At 43.1% G+C, this 17579-nt stretch overlaps 1 protein-coding gene across 4 annotated transcripts in view; it reads right to left on the bottom strand.

Moving 5' to 3' along the window:
- The window catches only part of SLC39A12 (solute carrier family 39 member 12), a 66391-nt gene extending 53511 nt beyond the window's left edge, over window positions 1-12880 (bottom strand). For 2 of the 4 annotated variants that reach the window (XM_036459383.2, XM_036459380.2), the window contains exons 1-2: window positions 11493-11947; window positions 3003-3284 (exon numbers count right to left, since the gene is read on the bottom strand). In XM_036459383.2, coding sequence (XP_036315276.2) covers window positions 3003-3284; window positions 11493-11918 — 708 coding nt within the window. In that variant the 5' untranslated portion in view covers window positions 11919-11947. Of the gene's footprint in view, window positions 1-3002; window positions 3285-11492; window positions 11948-12760 lie in introns of those variants that run through there. The other 2 variants (XM_045587912.1, XM_036459379.2) reach the window with 2 other exon arrangements.
- Window positions 12881-17579: the final 4699 nt, after the last annotated feature.

Here is a 17579-nt window from a genome sequence, read left to right as displayed (position 1 = left end):
TCATGCAATGGGGGGACATTGTAAAATGTCAACAATAAAAAACAAAATTAAGAAAGTTACATGGAGGCAGGACTGGACAAAATGGAGAGAGCAAAATGAAGAATGTAGATTGTTGAGAAACAAAATGTATGGGAATAAAGAATAAGAAAGAAGCTCTGACTGGTGTGGCTTAGTTGATTAAGCGTCATCCCCTGCACCAAAAGGTTGTTGGTTTGATTCCCGGTCAGGGTACATACCTAGGTTTCCGGTTTGGTGTGGGGTGCATACAGGAGGCAACTGATCTATGTTTCTCTCTACCATCAATGTTTCTCTTTCTAAAAATCAATAAAAACATATTTTTAAAATAAAAGAATGATAGAGAAGATAGTTCCCTCATGAAGCTCGGCTATAAGGAAAAGAAGAAAGTCAGTTCATCAAGAGAAGAATCAAGAGGAGATCATTGTGTCTATGTTGCATTCTTGCGAAATAGGACAAGGAGTGAAAAGTGCCAATTGGATTTTTTTTTTAAGTTTGTCATTGCTGAGCTTGGCAAGAATATATTCATATCTGTGGTAGAGAGCAGCCTGAAAGACTGAATCAGCAACCCAACTTTGGATAAATTTGAAGAAGTAGCAAGAAGTTCCATGGACAAACAAAACAAAACAAAACAAAAAAACTGAAGTAACAGATAGTATAAACTCATATAGGTGTGCTTTATCCATGGAGGTTGTAAAGAGTAGCAGTCTCAATGTGACATTGAGAAGAAAGAACTCAATTTCCAACCACCATTCCAACCACCATTTCCAACCCCAAAATCCTTAGGATGTGGTCATGATGCCTGTTCCCCAGGCAGGGTTAGTGGAGAACTGGTTAGATCCCTGCTCATCTACCATGGAAGTGGCTAAACATGGAAAGAGCAGAGAGAGGTGGGAGCCTTAAAAGATTGATTCAGGAAGGTAAAGCAGAGTAGTTGGACAAAGAGAATGAAGAAATGGAGGGATGATTATTCTTTGGGCTACTGGGTGGTTGACTGGATTAGAGTACTAGGTTGTCAAGTTGTTTCTCTTGGTGAGCTGGTTAAAACCCACCTAGAGTAGCTCTCAGTGGTTTGACCTATGGAGGTTGAGTTCTGTGCAGATCAAGACCCGTAAATGCTACCGTAGTAGTTGTGGGCCTGGTCTGCCAGCACCATTTAGTTGGAGAGAGCAGCTTCCTGCAGTGAGGTGTCAAAGGCCTCCTGTGCAAGTCTGGATTGACTGACTTCCTAGCCCCCGTGAATGGGCTAAAGTACTCTTCCTGGGAACTGGCGACAGTGGTTTCCTCCAGCTGCTAATTGTTCTAAGGCCTTGCAAAGGGTTATGCCTTAATAAGAGCTCAGTTCTTTTTGACTGGATAAAGCAGGTCTACACATAATATTGGATTATTTTATTCTGCTCTAGGAATGTTTAATCTCACTAACACTTGGGAGCCCAGGTATATGCAGTATATGTTGCGGGGGGGAGGGGACAGAAATCTGTATTAAATATACACATATCACCTGCTTTTTAAAATCTGGGTTTCCATTTAATCTGCATCAAAAGGCAATAACAGGATGACTAAAATTCTAGTGGCTAATCTGAACTGACCTTGTGTTATATAAATGTTGCAGTGAAGAAATTATATGTAGGAACACCTCCTTATTTAAGTAAAACAAACAAACAAAAAGCCCAAAACTGAATTGTATGAAGAAACCTTATTTTTAAAAACATATTTATAGCAAATTGGAGATATATATGCTGGCCTTTAAGCAGCAACATGATTGCACTAATAACTTTGGGCTCCTAAGAGACAGAATTGAGGTCAAAAACTAAATTCACTTCTACATGTCATAGTCTGGATGTTTGTGTTTCTGAAAAATTTATATGATGAAATCCTAATCCTTAATGTGATGGTATTAGGAGGTGGGGGCCTCTAGGACGTTATTAGGTCATGAGGGTGACGTCCTCCTGAATGGGATTAGTGCCCTTATAAAAGTACCCTGGAGAGCTTCGTGCCCCTTCCATTATATGAGGATATAATGTGAAGATGGCATCTTGAACCAGGGGGAAGTCCTCACCAGACATTGAATCTGTCTACCTCCTTGATCCTGGATTTCCCACTATCCAACACTGTGATTTTTTCATAGTTTCTGTTGTATAGAAGCCACCCAGTTTATGACATTTTTGTTATAGCAACTCACATGCCAATAAATATTTTCAAGAGAAAAAAACAAACATGTTTCTTCACATTCTTCTAAATGTGGTGGTAGCTTCTCAGCTAGTTCTTTCAGGAAATATGCTTTTGAAAAACTTTTTTATGATCAGAGAACTTTATCTGCTGAAACATCACACCACAAAGAGGAAAGCAAAATGGTAATTGGCAGGCCAGCTTCTGCCGGGATAGAAATGAAGGCAACAAGAGAGCAGGGTCCCTTTCCTAACAGTAGGAACTGAAGGAGAAGAAACGTTGTTGAAGGGACCCCTGAACATATGCAGCATGAATCAACAGCCACAAAAGACATAAGATCTGTGCTGACTGTCATGAATCATGCTTTATACAAGCATCTTCTTTGGTAAAATAACTACTAAATTCATGTCTCTCAAACTGGTCTGCCTTCTCCTTCCCTGCCAGGAAGGCAAGGTAAATAGACACAGTGCCCTGACAACTATGGGTCAATCTTTGGAGATTGATTGAAAGTAGCTACACACACTGTCATGCTCGGTGTGGGGGCTCAGGAAAAAAGAGCTACCCAGTTCCTGGCCTGCCCACCCACCCACCTACCCAACTTCTGTCTCACACTCATCTTAAAACAATTAGTCACTACATTTCCCATTTTAGACTTAGATTTTTAAATTATGTCACTTAACAACCATATCTAAAAAACACAAATGCTTATTTCTCTTAGAAATCCTTGAATGTATCAGGAATAAATAAAGGGATGAAAAAATCAGGCTCTGAGACTGAATCTTAGTAGCAGAGTCAGTGAGCAATTGTGCCTTCCTTACCTGGCTTCCAGAAGTGTCAAAGTGCTGCCTGGTGAGAGCCAGGATATCTTCTGTCTCATTCTGAGACAGGAAATAGGAGTCTTCGTCCTGCCTCAGGCTGAGGAGGCTGTGCAGGTAAAACTTAAACTCCTTGTTACTCATGCTGAGCTTTGAAGAACAGATCTCCTCCTGGTGAATAATGTAATAGAGGAGGAGAAGAGAAACTCTCTGGACCACGTCCTCTCTGAGCTGATCTTCGAAATTTCCTCCAGCAATTAGCAGCAGGGCATCTGGTTCAAAGCACTGGGGTGGGGGTAGGAGGGTGATGAGGAAGCATAAACAAAGACAAAAACAGAAACAAAACTCAGCCAATAGTCCTTAAACATTAATTACCAGTTTCCATTGCTTATAACTCCACCAATAGGAGGGAAAGTTGAGTAGGCCCAATATCAGATTCAAATAAGCCATGGCTCGATTTTTATATAACAATGACATCCTCCCAGAACATCCTTATTCCCTAAGAGTGGTCCCTTTATGTCCTACTTCAGTGCCACAAGTTGTTCATTTGTTACCTTGAATAAAACCAGCTGACTCGTTGGTGTTGAAAGCATTGGCCCATTATATTTAGAATGAAATTGAAGCTCCTTATCATTGTCTCTTTGGTCTGGCTCCTGCCTCCCAGACATTACATTAGCTTCTCTCCACCTCTCTCAGCAAACTTCTATCCCTGTGATTTTGTCTGTCCATCACCCAGCTCTTTCCCACCATGTTTCAGGTCTTCTTATTCTCCTCACCTCCCTCATCTCAGCTTAAAGTGCCACTCCCTCCTGGATGAATCTAGAACAACTGTCTAAAGTTGAAAGCCCCCTCCTCCATCCCATGTTCTCCCACACAGTCCTGTTCAGTAGAAATAGGATGCAAGCCACAAATGTGAGCCACACATATCATTTAAATTTTCCAGTAGCCCCATTTTAAAAAGTAAAAAGGAATCATGAAATTAATTCTAATAATATATTTTATTGATTTTTTCATCACTTATTTCTGAAGTTTCTTTGTGCAAGATACAATAATTTCAACAAACATGCAATTTAAAAATTTTTTAAATGATAAATGAGCTATTTGGCATATCTACACTAATAAAAGAGGAAAATGCTAATCGACCTTACCTTCACTATGCCCACAGCCAATCAGAGTAAGTATGCAAATTAACCCAGCAAAATGGAGGTTAATTTGCATACTCAGGCCTGAGCCAATGTGAAGCCTGCTATGTGGGGAAAGGGGGCAGCGGAAGGAGCTACTGGAGTGGTGCTCCAGACAGAGGCGAGGACTTGCTGGCCCTGGGCGGCCCAGGAGCGGGAATGTGCCAGCTCCCGGGCATCTGGGGAGCAGGGACGTGTTGGCTTCTGGGCAGCTGAGATGGGAAGCGGGGACTTGCTGGTTCCCAGGCGGCTGGGAGTGAAGCCAGGGGTTTATTCTTGCACAAATATCGTGCAACAGGCCTCAGAAAGGAAGGAGGGAGAAAGAGATAGAAACATCAATAATAAGAGAGAATCTTGATTGGCTGCCTCCCACCTGCCCCCTACTGGGGATTGAGCCCACAACTGAGGCATGTGCCCTTGACCAAAATCCAAACTGGGACCCCTTGAGTCGACAGACCAATGTTCTATCCACTGAGACAAACCAGCTAGGGCTATTTGGCATTATTTTTGCCATGGTAAGTCTTTGCAATCCGGCACGTATTCCGAACTGACCAGCCTGTCACAGCTCAGGTGAGTTACAGAGCAAGTGTCCAAGAGCCAAGTAGTAGCAGATATGGCACACACCACTTTTTTATCTTCTTCATGGCACTAGGATTCTAAAATTACATTGTTTACTTATTTTTTCCCTCTTTCCCCAACTGGCCCATTAAGTCTGGATTTTGTCTGCTTTGTGCACAATTCAGCCTCAGCATCTAGCACAATGCCTGGCAATGACAAGGTGTGAAGATGGAATGTATGAATGCCATCTGTCCTTTATCCTACGTAGAATTGCTAAAAAATTTTTCCATGATGTTTGATTCATTTCACAGCCTATACAGACCCTGGCTCATCTAATCTGGCAAAAGAAGGTGTTTGGGGGATGTGGTGGAACACTGAAGGAAAAGATAGACACAGAGGTTGTTGAGGGGAAGCTTTCCCAGCAAGACAGGAGCTGCATTTCCTGAGAGACCGTTAGGGAGCTCCTGAGAATCCTCCAGGGACCCCAGAAGTAGCACATTGCAGGGCACCAGCCTCAGCCTAAAAGTATCGAGGGATACAAGGCCTGATGGATACAAGGTTTGCCCCACTGTGGGACAATTTCTTATGTCTTTTTTTAAATTGAAGTATCCTATATAATAAAGAGGTAATATGCAAATTGACCCTCACACCCTCATGTCGTAAGATGGCCTCTACAAGATGGCCACCCCCATGTTGTCACAAGATCGATACCCCCAAGTCATCACAATATGGCTGGCAGAAGAGGGCAGTTGGGGGCAATTGGGCCAGCAGGGGAGTGGTTAGGGGGTGATCAGGCTGACAGGCAGAGCAATTAGGGGGAATCAGGCAGGCAAGCAGGTGAGTGGTTAGGAGCCAGCAGTCCCAGATTGTGAGAAAAATGTCCCACATTGGAGAGGCTACAGGTGGGCTAACGGATAACCCCTCTCCCCCAACAGTGCATGAATTTCTTGCACTGGGCCTTTAGTAATTGACATATAACAGCCTATTAGTTTCAAGTGTATAACATGTTTGAATATTTATATATATTGCAAAATGATCACCCCATTACAACCTCAGGACTTATAACTGGAAGTTCATATCACTGACCAAAGCAAGTGTGTCACAAAGAAACAAACCATCTCTAAAGAAAATTATTAATCACATCTTCACAAGCCACAGGCTCCAATCTCTCCCCAACTCAACTGCAAGGAATGAGAACTCAGCAAACACAGGGACAGGCTTCCCAATAAGACCAACTCTTAAGATGAACATTAAGCCTCACCACTGAAACCACAGTAGCCTTTTTGCTCCCTAAGGAGTCCACGAGAAAAACCTATGAATTGGCTGCTATTGACAGAGATCACACCGAGACCTAAGGAGGTGAATCAGCTGACATAGGTGTGCTAAAGCCACTCTTTGTGCCAAATAACCTCCTGAAACCAAACTATTAGTCTAGTAGCTACCAGTCATTGAAAGCCTGTGTCCAAGACAGTGCAAAGCACTTAAGTATTTTGGTATTCCTCTGTGTATAAATCTAATTGGTTTTGAAAAAGGTGTCAAATAATTATTATTTTTTGGATGGGGACCTTATCCATTGTTTTAAATGGAATAAAAAAAATAAAAAAAAAATCTACACAGCCTATGTAAAAATCTACCAAATATTTCTGCATAGTATAATGAATTTAAAAACCCCAATTCTCCAATTATTTAATGCATAATGGATTAATGGGTACATTTATATGTACTATGTACTACACAGATTCAGGTATATATTATGTTTTCCCTCTGAGGGAGGCATACTCACAATATACATAAAAACTCAGTATAAAAGAGGGTAAAGCCACACAGTTAATAGCACTTGCCCACTTATTTTTTTTTAATATATTTTATTGATGTTTTTTACAGAGAGGAAGAGAGAAGGACAGAGAGTTAGAAACATCGATGAGAATCATCCATCAGCTGCCTCTTGCACACCCCCACTGGGGATGTGCCCGCAATCGAGGTACATGCCCTTGACTGGAATTGAACCCAGGTCCCTTTAGTCCTCAGGCCGATGCTCTATCCACTGAGCCAAACCGGTTTCAGCAGCACTTGCCCACTTTTAATTCCTGCTCTGCCAAGAATAGATTTTATTCTCTTATTCCATTGTTCTGTGCCATGGAAAGTACAGAACAATGTGGACCTACCTACATAATTGTTATGCAGCCCCTCACCCAATAATTTTCTCTCCCTCCTATTTGATAGGAAGAAATTTGGTCAATAAAGAGGCTAAGGGATTGTAGGGCTCTAATATCTATCAGTGAGAATATTTTACAATCAGAGAATTGAATGAGGTCATGTTTGTAGATTTTTAAGTGCTGTTCAGGTTGTTTTTATGGGGCCAGCTAGGGAGGAAGAAGAGAATCAAGAACACGAGGAATATGACCTCCATGAAGCCATCGGATCATGCACATGTGGCCAGGGCTTGGTTGACAGTACACAGCAGAGTATGTGTCCCCCGTTCACCTTATCTGAGGTGCCTAAAGACTCCTGTCTATTTGTGGCTCCTCCTCAATGTTCTTGCTTTGTCTCTTTCTAGGTTTGGAATAGAAAGGGTGTGCCACGAGGCAACACAGAATAGGGTAAGGTCTGTACCCCTGCAGATGTTCACTCCAGAAGTGGTTTCTAAAAAGCATACAACTGCTGAAACCGGTTTGGCTCAGTGGATAGAGTGTCAGCCTGTGGACTGAGATGTCCCTGTCAAGGAATCATTTACCTTGGTTGCGGGCACATCCCCAATAGGGGGTGTGCAGGAGGCAGCTGATCGGTTTCTCTCTCATTGATGTTTCTAACTCTCTATCTCTATCCCTTCCTCTCTGTAAAAAAAAAAACCAATAAAAATATATTTAAAAAAATAAAACGCATAGAACTTGGAAAGTACATTGGCTTATGACTTTGAAAATTTTTAAATAATTATGAAAGCAGCTCATTCTGTCTGCTTAGAGATCTTGGCCACCTTGAATAAATAGATGTTGCCTACCCCTTGCTTTACATTTTTGAAGCCTGATAAAAGGAAGTTGGACTGTCAATCAAATCATTATGGGCTGAACACTTTGTGCTCTTTCATGATGTTTGAATCTTAAACAAGTTCCCTTCATGGAGCAGGTAGTGGCTTGAGGAAAGGGGTCTGCAGGGAGCATCAGAGGAGCTTGTGTAAGAAAATGTGGATTTCCTCCTGAGCATGGACGGGGCAGAAGCGCTGTGAGGAGGGGAGCTGTGGGGGGACCAGAATTTGCAGTGCATCACACTGGCTTTAGCGATGACGTTTTGCAGTGGTTCAGTTGAGATTGGGAGAGGATATTTAGTAAAATTGTGCAATCACTGGCACCCCAGAGGCATCAAGACCTGTCTAAAGCTCTGATTCTGGTGGAGTAACTTTTTGCTAAAGTAGAATAGGCTCCTTCAGAAGTAATCCACTGATTTTTATTTTAGTCTTGTCAGGTGGAGGCATAAGGTATAAGAGGGGAGAAACACAGATTCTGGGAAACTGTTTTAAAATTTTGATAAAATTTTGATAAACTTTGGGGAAAGATTAGTCAAAATGGTTAGAGGTTTTCCGTGGCCCAATCAGATTGCCGCCCCCAATGCAGCATCATTCACGGTTTATGTCTGCCAGGCGAGAGCCTCAGTGACAAGCAGCTACACGAAATCTTTCGTCTTCTATGCCAGCCAAGCAGTTGTCAAACCTGCGGGACCAACTTGAGGGGCTTTAGAACAAAAGATGTTTAGAATTTTATTTTGGATTATGACTAGACCCATGTGACTAAATCTAAATTCTCAGATTTTTATAAGGTGGTGTTTTTTTAAGGGGGTAGGAGAATGCTAACAATTGACTGTAAAACACAAGAAGGAGGTTTTACTTCTCTTTATTCTCCCAAACAAAGATCAGGAAGGATGTTAGCTGATGGCAGGCACTAGCTTCGTGTGGGTCTATTCTAAGACTTAGTGGCATTTCTGACTTCCAAAAAAGAAAAGTCTTAACAGAGAAGAGTTAAGATAAACTTGTTAGATAAACAAAATAAAACGTGATGCTTTTCATTGGCACTTTTCCCATGACAGTTAGACAAGTGGAGGGAGGGGTGTGAACTCAATTCGGATCCTTAAAGCAGCGAATCTCTTCCGGTGAAATGGTCTGGGAATGGCCTGGAGATTTCCTTTAGAAACCCCAAGTCCCTGGGACAGCTGAGGGGGCTGGGGACCGCAGGAGGGGGCCAGTGAGGAATTTCTCAGCAGCACTGCGGGTACTTCCCACACACCACTCCAGTGTCCCTGGAAAAAAACGGAGTGGACATTTCCTGGAGGAATAGGACATGGAAGGGGACAGGGAGAGCCTGAGCTCCTGGGTTCCAGCTCATTCACATGCGGCCGCGTGGTCCTCACAGAAAGCAGCCTGAGGAAGGAATCGCCACCTCGGTCCTCCATCTCACAGATGAGGATGCTGAGGTTCTGCGGGTCCTAACAGCTAGACGGTGCCAGAGCATTGCTGGCTGACTCCGCACACCACCGGGTTCCTTTCCTTCACCACACCTGGAACCCACGTAGGATGGTGGTTTTCATTATTACTGAGTGGAATGCATTCTTTTGGGGTTACTTAATCCCTCATTACATTAATCAAAACTCCATTCTAACCCTTCTCATTAAAAAAAGAAAAGAAAAGCCACAACCAGGCAAAGCTATCTACTTCAAAGGCTGCAGCTTGGATAAATTCATTCTTAAATGCACAGTGCCCGCAAACGCTTCCATTTATTTTTTTTTAAATATCCAGTTTATACCCAGGTTTGAAATACAATTAGGAACACTTTTTTCCTCTCCACTTTCCTCTTTTTTCAGATATTTGGGGATATGAACTCACTTTTTTGCCCTCTTTTTTACCACAAAATTTCTAATATGAATGCTGCCTCTGTGGACAAAGTCCCTAAAAAGCCAAAAAAAAAAAAAAAAAAAAAAAAGATTCAATGATGACTGAAGTCCTGTGATTTGCCCCAGGATGTGGGTGTTAGTGAAATCTGTCTCTTCTCACATGCTGAGAATGACATGGGAGATGTCATGGCTCCTCGCTTATGGGTGGTTAACTGGAGCCTTTGAGCAGGTTAATCTGAAATGTGTGGGTTTTGTTATTGTTTTTTAGCCTCAGTCTCATGCAAAAAGAAACAGTAAGAGGGTAAAACTATCACAGACAGTGTTTGACTTCCTAGGAATGGAACTAATTCAAATGAAAGCTAACCTAGCCAAACTCAATAATGTCACAGGAACCAACGAGGACCAAACACTCCTCCTCCCTGAAGGGGTGGAGAACAGCTCTGCATGTTTGACATTCCCCCGGCTGACCGAGTATTCCCGCAGCCTTAATAAGGCACATCATGTCATTAGAGAACATTTCCCTGAAGCAAATTCTCAGAGGACATTAATAAGTTATGATTCCTGCTTATTTCCAGTGGGAAGTCTTATGTTGCTATATATATAAATTAATGTCATCACAGATGAGTTGCCGATTAGAACACACGTTTTCTCTGGGAACCCCTGGGGATAGTACTAATTATTGAATTATTTATTGTTTGCACAGAGCAGAGAAAATTTCTCTCTGTGAGCAAGACCCTTCTTGTCATGAAAAACAAAACACTGGCCAGAAATGCTGTCCCGAGAACCCAGGGGGATTGAGAAAGTTGGCCAAAATTTATTTTGGGGGGCAAGTTATTTGCTTGTCTCTTTGGTTGTTTGGCATCTTCATTTCCGTATTTGTTTGTGGGTTCATTCTGAAAAGTCTCATCAGGCAGGAAAGGAATGATGGTGACTTGTGTTTTTCTTTGGAGACAGTTTAGGACATGGGTTCTTACTGCTTGTGCTGCTGCTTTCCATCTTCCCACCATGCCACCCACCCACCCTGATGCGGACATGTTGAGCCCACATGAATGCTGATTGTACATGAAAGTGGCTTGTTGACATTTTTAAAACTTCCACGCTAGGCAAAATCAACCGCAATCTCTGAAAGAGGAACCCCCAACTTGGGCCTTTTGTGAAACCTGCCCGGTGACACGGCTGTGCAGCCGGGTCGGAGCCACCTGGTAGCCTAGGAAACGGCTGGGATTGGACCTCAGGAGCCCGGGCCTCGTTGTAGCTTTGCCCATGGCACTCCCACACACACACACACCCGCCCCCCCAGCTCAGATCCTCTATTTCCCAAAAGGTGATTCTCACTACCAACCACGCAAAAAAATAAATAAATAAATAAATAAATAAATAAATAAATAAATAAATAAATAAATTAGGAAATGTCAGTTGATATTCAGGAAGAAAAAAATAGTACTTACAATTTCAACATTAGACAATTATCTGATTGCTACTTTGAGGCCTCAGAAAGCCAATAGCTTTTATCCAACCAATCACGTACCGGTTCCCAGCAAACTCCCCAAAGAGATTAGTAAACCAGAAAGAAGGCAGCGCTCCATTCCCACTCACACGTGAATACCTCCCAACCTGCAGAAGGGGGTGCAGCAACACTTCCATCCACATTGCCATTTTAATAAAAAAAAGAGAAAATGTTGCCTGTCTTCAGCTGCTATATGCAGGACACCGGATGACTTTTGTCTCCCAAACAGCGGAGCTATTAGACCACAGCGCCCTGCGCTCCTGGTTAGTGGGAGGTTCGCGTTGGTTGTGATTTACCCTAATGGATGGCTGGGAGTCCCGCTCTCTTTTGGGAATGCCCTGGTACCTGATCCCATTCCGTGGCACTGACCAGGGTGCAGCCTCCTCGCAGTCCATTTGTCCTCCGAGGGCAGCCCGTTTCCTCCAGCAACGTTTTGATGAGGCTTCCTGAGTGGTTCAGGGGCGGGTGGTCGCCAGCAGCGAGGACGCGGAGGACGTCGGTCAGCTGGCCGGGGCTCCCGGCGCCACTGCCGTCCGGGGCGGAGCGATCCTCGGTCCCTTCGGTCCCGGTGGAGGGCACCAGGCCCAGGAGAAGGAGCCATGGCAGGCAGGACCCCGAGAGCCTTGTCCAGAAGCCCATTTCCACCCCTCCTTGGCCTGCAGGCTGTCTCTGTTGGGGAAGAAGACAACGGACTAGTGGTGTCCACGGTGCGAACTTGCACCGGAGGAATTTCTGTGGCGAAGGGGGAAATAAGGCTTTAATTATTATGCCTGCAACGCGTTTGAAAGAGTTCATCAATTGGGTGGCTAAGCTGCTTTGCAGTGACAAGCTGTTTCTGAACAACAGGGGGTCTGGCCTGCAGGTCATTGCTAACCCCACACAGCAGGCAGCTCTCCTGGCTGCAGACTTTGCAACTGGAGGAAGGCCAAGACTGTGGCTGCATTGCCTTTCTGAACTAAACCTAGAGTCAAAAATTAAGAAGCATGCGTTCCTCTGTTCACCCTGGTATAAGTCACAGGACCCGGGACAAGAAACACCCTCATTTATCTGCTTGTTAAGGAAAACTCCCAGTGGTTTGTGATCTCGATCACTGAAACATGTATATAAAACTAAAGAGAAAATAAATGTTAAAAAAATTGCCAATGTCATGTCAAGTTAGAAGGTTGTATGCAAAGAAGGGTGCTGGAAGAAAAACAGTAACATTCAGAAAACACTAGCCAGTCTTTAGATTTTAGTTTATTTAAAATACAAATGATCTTACAAAAATAAAAAATAAAAAGAATTTCAAGACCTCATGAGCCATGATAAATGCACATACTCAGTGGTCATTAAAAGGGTAAGAGGACAACTTCAGAGCCAATCAGTTCTGGAACAAAATTTAATCTCTTCAAACAACTGCTTAAGAAATGTCAAATGTTAACAGTATCTCATGTCAGATTTTGGCCCAGAGATGAGCTAATAATGACTGCGGGGTAGGAACAAAAATATTGGGATTACTTTTATAGTTGGTTTTTTTGTTTTGTTTTGTTTTGTTTTGTTTTGTTTTGTTTTTAAGGGTGGAAGAGTTAAGATTCTTCGGTTAGCAATTTTAAAAAATGACAGAGGATGATACAAACATTTCTAAACGCAGTGCTTACCTTCAGAAGAAAGACTAATGGCTATTTATCTGGAGCTCTGTGGCCTTTTAAGTCGCAGAGAGCATTTTGTGGTTACAAAGTCCTCTGTTTTTAAAATTCCTTGACTGTGTGCTGGGAGCTGGAAGGGATTATTCCAGCCCCATGAAGTTTCCAGTTGCCATGGAGAGAGCTGCTCTGAAGGTAACAATGAAGGTGGATAAGTGAGAACTTTCATCTGGCGGGTTTTCAGGAAAATCAAATAAAAGGGGTTCATGAACCGATTTTTTCATATTAATATTTACCAATGTTCATAGAGTATGCGGCAGTCACCTGCCTTTTAAGGGGCAGGGCAGATCAAAGTCAAAGGATTTCACCTTGTAGAATGGAAAAGTTTTAGTGTCCTTTTACAGGGTTTTTGTTTTGTTTTGTTTTGTTTTCTTTCCAGTTGGTTCTGTGCTACCTGGTTCAGCCACACTCCGACCAAGGATTTGTGGAAAAGATAGTCTCTTTAGAATCTTATTTCTTTTACAAGGTAGAGAGGTTTAACAGATTTAACATGGTTGTAAATTCATAAATAGATATTTCCAAATGAGAAGGAAAATATTTGTGGGAGGAATAAAGTTCTTACCTGGGAAGGAAGTGGATGTGAAAGGAGAACTTTGATTAGCTGTGTATGTTAAGATCCCTGTATCTGCAGTAGAAGTGATTACATAGGATCCTTCAGACTCTAAAACAGGCTCTCAATGAATTACTAGTGAATAAATGACTACAAGAACAAAGTGGTAAATTTTACAGGACACAAGAGAAGGTAAAATGCAAACTTTCAAAGTGGACTGAGAACACATAAATGGCACATAGTACACAGAAACACAAAGTGACTCTGAAGAATGATGGGTAGAGATTTATGAGTTCAATGCCATAGGTGGCAGATGGGAAGGAGTGGGGCTACTATTGGTGAAGAGACAGAGGAAATGAGAAGAGAAAGAAGTTAGGATAGTTTCCTCAATCACTAATTGGATATGAAAACTTGGAACAATAGAGTGACATAATCCTAAAAGAATGCTGGTAACACTGATAGGAATATGGGTGGCACAAAAGCTCCCAGAAAATGCCTGGTTTCTCATTAATTCCAAATATGGAGCATTTGGATTCATCTAAACCAGGGGTGTTGAACTCAATCAGAGAAGGGGCCAAAATCTAAAATCCAGCCTAAATCGCGGGCCGAATGGTTTACTGAACAGTCATAAACTAACAATGTTAACCAGAAATGTGAATTTAAAATGAGTGGAACAATCTTTTCCTTAACAGTGCTGTTAACCAACTCACATGCTATCAAGCAAAACAGTAATATTGGTATCAAGCAAAACAGTAATATTGGAATGTACCTAAAATGCTCATTGTTTTGTTTTCTGGCTAGATGTCTGACACCATTTTCCCCGGATCAATGAGTCAATGTTCGGTTTTATTTCTTGGGCTGTAGCAACCCGCAAAACAGCATGGAGGTTGTCATCGGTAATGAGTGATCTGTGCTTGTTTTTGTTCAGATTCATTATTGAAAACATCTGTTCACAAAGATAGGTGCTCCCGAACATGGCTAGAATACGGGCAGCATGAAGTCGGAGCTCTGGCATTGAGTCAGGGGGCAGTAGAGGGTAGAAGTCCTCAATTTCAACATCCTGAAACCTTGATTTCAGGCCACTGTCAGACTGAAGCTCGATTATCTCCATCTGAAGGTGATGGGGCACATTGTTGACATCAACTGTAAAAGGATTGGCAAAGATGTCAAAGCCTGAGTGCTGTGTTCTAAAATCAGAGAAGCGCTGCTCAAATTCACTTAGTAAACGGCTAACTTTGGTAGCCAGCCGACTGCAAGGAAAAGTACCAGAAATAGTGGTTGAGATACTCAAACAAACGGGAAAGTGGGCAAGATTGTCCTGTTCCAGTTGGGACTTCCATAGTTGAAGTTTACGCTGGAATGCTGTGATCATGTCAGACATCTTCGTGATGACTTGTTTGCGTCCCTGCAGCTTCAGATTCAGTTGGGCGAGATGCTCGCATATGTCACACATCATAGCAAAATCACATAGCCAGGCGGGATCCGACAGTTCAGGCAAGGGCTTTCCTTTACTTTCCATGAAAAGAGCAATTTGTTCTCTGAGCTCAAAAAATCTCTTGAGGACTGCGCTCTTGCTCAGCCATCTTACTTCTGTGTGGTATGGCACGTCTCCATGCTCTGCACCCACCTCCTGTAAAAACTGCTGGAACTGGCGATGATTCAGGCCACGTGCCCGTATAAAGTTAATAGTTTTAATGACCACAGTCATTAAAACTATGTCATTCATGTCCAGAACTTTTCCACACATAGCCTCTTGGTGGATAATGCAATGATAAGTAATCAAGGGTGTGTGGCAGTGACTTTTTTGCATTCTTTCCTTCATTAGTCCAACCAAGCCTTTCTTTTCTCCGCACATTGAAGGTACGCCATTGGTAGTTAGCCCCACCAACTTTTCCCAGGGTAATTTAAAATTATTTATAGATTTCTCCACAGCCTCAAATATATCTCTACCAGTCGTCGTCCCATGCATGGCAGCTACATACAAAAGTTCCTCAGTGACAGAGAGGTCGGTCTTCGTAGCACGTATAAAGATGGACAGCTGCGCTGTATCAGTGTTGTCTGTGCTTTCATCGATAGCAAGTGAAAAAGCGAGATAACTGCATGCCTGTTCGGCCAGCTGTGATGATAGATTTCCTGGGAGTTCTTGAACTCTATCTGCAATGGTGTTTCTTGACAAACTGACATTTTGAAAACTCTGTATCTGGTCTGGGCATACTTGCTCACACACTTTTAACATGCATTGCTTCAAAAAGGCACCCTCTGAAAAACACCTTGAAGTACGGGCAATTTCTTCAGCCACTATAAAGCTTGCTTTCACTGCAGCATCATTTTTCGCTGTAGCCTTTGTAAACATTTGCTGCTGTGATTGTAGTTTGCCTTTTAGTTCTTTAACAATTTTATGCTTTTCTTCCAAAGTATATTTGCCATACTTAACATTATGTTTGGTGTCAAAATGACGACGTATATTGTACTCTTTCATCACCGACACTGTCTCATAACACAATATACACACTGGTTTGCCCTCTCTAAGCACAAACATGTATTCATTTTCCCATTTGTCATTAAATTGTCTGCCTTCACGGTCAACTTTTCTTTTCCTGGACATTTTGGGATCAATATTGGCAGTAAAAGATGTAGTTTATTGGAAATCTGCGTTAGAAGGAAAAAGTTGAAAACTGCACAGGGATAGCTTGATTTGGCAGATGGAGTGGAGAAAAAAAAAGTCAGTCAATAAATGCCTGGCTGGGTACAGATAGCAGATTCTGTTGCGATTTTTATGCCTGCACTTTATGCCAGGAACTGGCAGCTTCTGCTGTGTATTTTTTATGCCCGTACACTCACTCTCTCCTCTGCTCTGCCACCCGCACAACCACATCGGATGCCGGACTATATAGGTCATGCCTCCTGAATCTCGTGTGACTTGTTATCTATGCGCATGCGTAATAGATAGCAAGTACGGCGGCCTGCGAGGCGGCAGGGGAGATCACAAGCCTCCTATGTCACCGCGCGTCATTGTGATGGAACGCAGCGGAGTGCAGTGATGACAGCGCGGTGCGGGCCACATTGCAAGGCCTGGCGGGCCGGATTTGGCCCGAGGGCCTTGTGTTTGACATGTGTGATCTAAACTGTCAAGGGAAGGGGCTTGGCCTGCAGTGGTGAAACCCAGTGCAGTTCCAGCCGCCTGCTGCAAGAAAAGCCAAATTCATGAGACAGTGGTGCTGAGAAGGAAAAGGGTTACTACCGTAGTTAGTATTCAAGTGTGGTCACCTGAGAAGATGGGTGACTCTCGTCCCAAAACCCATTTTAACACCTCAGTGCAGGCAGGGGTTTTTATCAGGAAGGAAAAGGAAAGCAGAACAAAGATATGAGGGGAAGAGGGCTGTGGACATGCAGGCAGTGTTCTTGCTGGTCCTGATATCTTTTACATCAGCCAAAGTCTTGTATTCAAGCTGCGCAGGCCCATGCAGGATCCTTCAAAATATATAAAAAAATAAAAAATAAAAACCAGGTTCCTAGTGATTTATGGCAGGCATGACTCACCTGGCCTTTTTTGAAGACTTATGTCCTGTTTTCTGACACAGAGAAAGGTATTGGTCATTGTACTGTATGTTATTTACTAGAGGTTATTTTTCAGGTTAGCGAAGATTTCGAGGAAGATGTGCTGGATGTTCAGGCTACACAGTATGTCTTCCCATCGGCCTGATCTGTGCAGTGCCAGCACAGCCAAGGGTCTGGCAAGTCTGAGGGAGGGCGGGTGAAAGATGAAGAATAAAGACAAAGAGAATAAGCTGGGTCTAGGTGGATCTTCTGTGCCTGGCTGAGGCCACCGGACAGATCCAGACTGCAAAGCTGTTGCTTTATTTATAGTCAGGGGCAAACAAGGTAATTTACACTGTTCTTGTAAGTTTCACTTGTTTTGGCAGCACTTGCTGGGGCTCCCACAGCCCACTAGCTACCCAGGAAAGATCTAGGGAGCAGTCACAAGATCAAGCTTAATTATGCTTAGAGGGCTGTACCCTCCAAGCTGGGACTTGTTTGCGACTTTACCAGCAGGTCAGTCCGAGGCTTAACCCTATAACTGCTCCCTACACTGATCTGGATCTTTAAGGCCACCATTCCTGGGTTGGCCATCTGGCCTTTCTCCCCGCTGAATTCCTGTTGACTGAGTGGTTGGAATTAGCCGGGTGGACCCTGAGGCTGGGGCTCTTCCTATTCTCACACAGG

This window comes from Pipistrellus kuhlii, unplaced genomic scaffold (assembly GCF_014108245.1).
Source record: "Pipistrellus kuhlii isolate mPipKuh1 unplaced genomic scaffold, mPipKuh1.p scaffold_m20_p_1, whole genome shotgun sequence".
Lineage (NCBI taxonomy): Eukaryota > Metazoa > Chordata > Mammalia > Chiroptera > Vespertilionidae > Pipistrellus > Pipistrellus kuhlii.
Note: the sequence above shows the minus strand (reverse complement) of the source record. Positions and strands in the feature narration are given on the sequence as shown.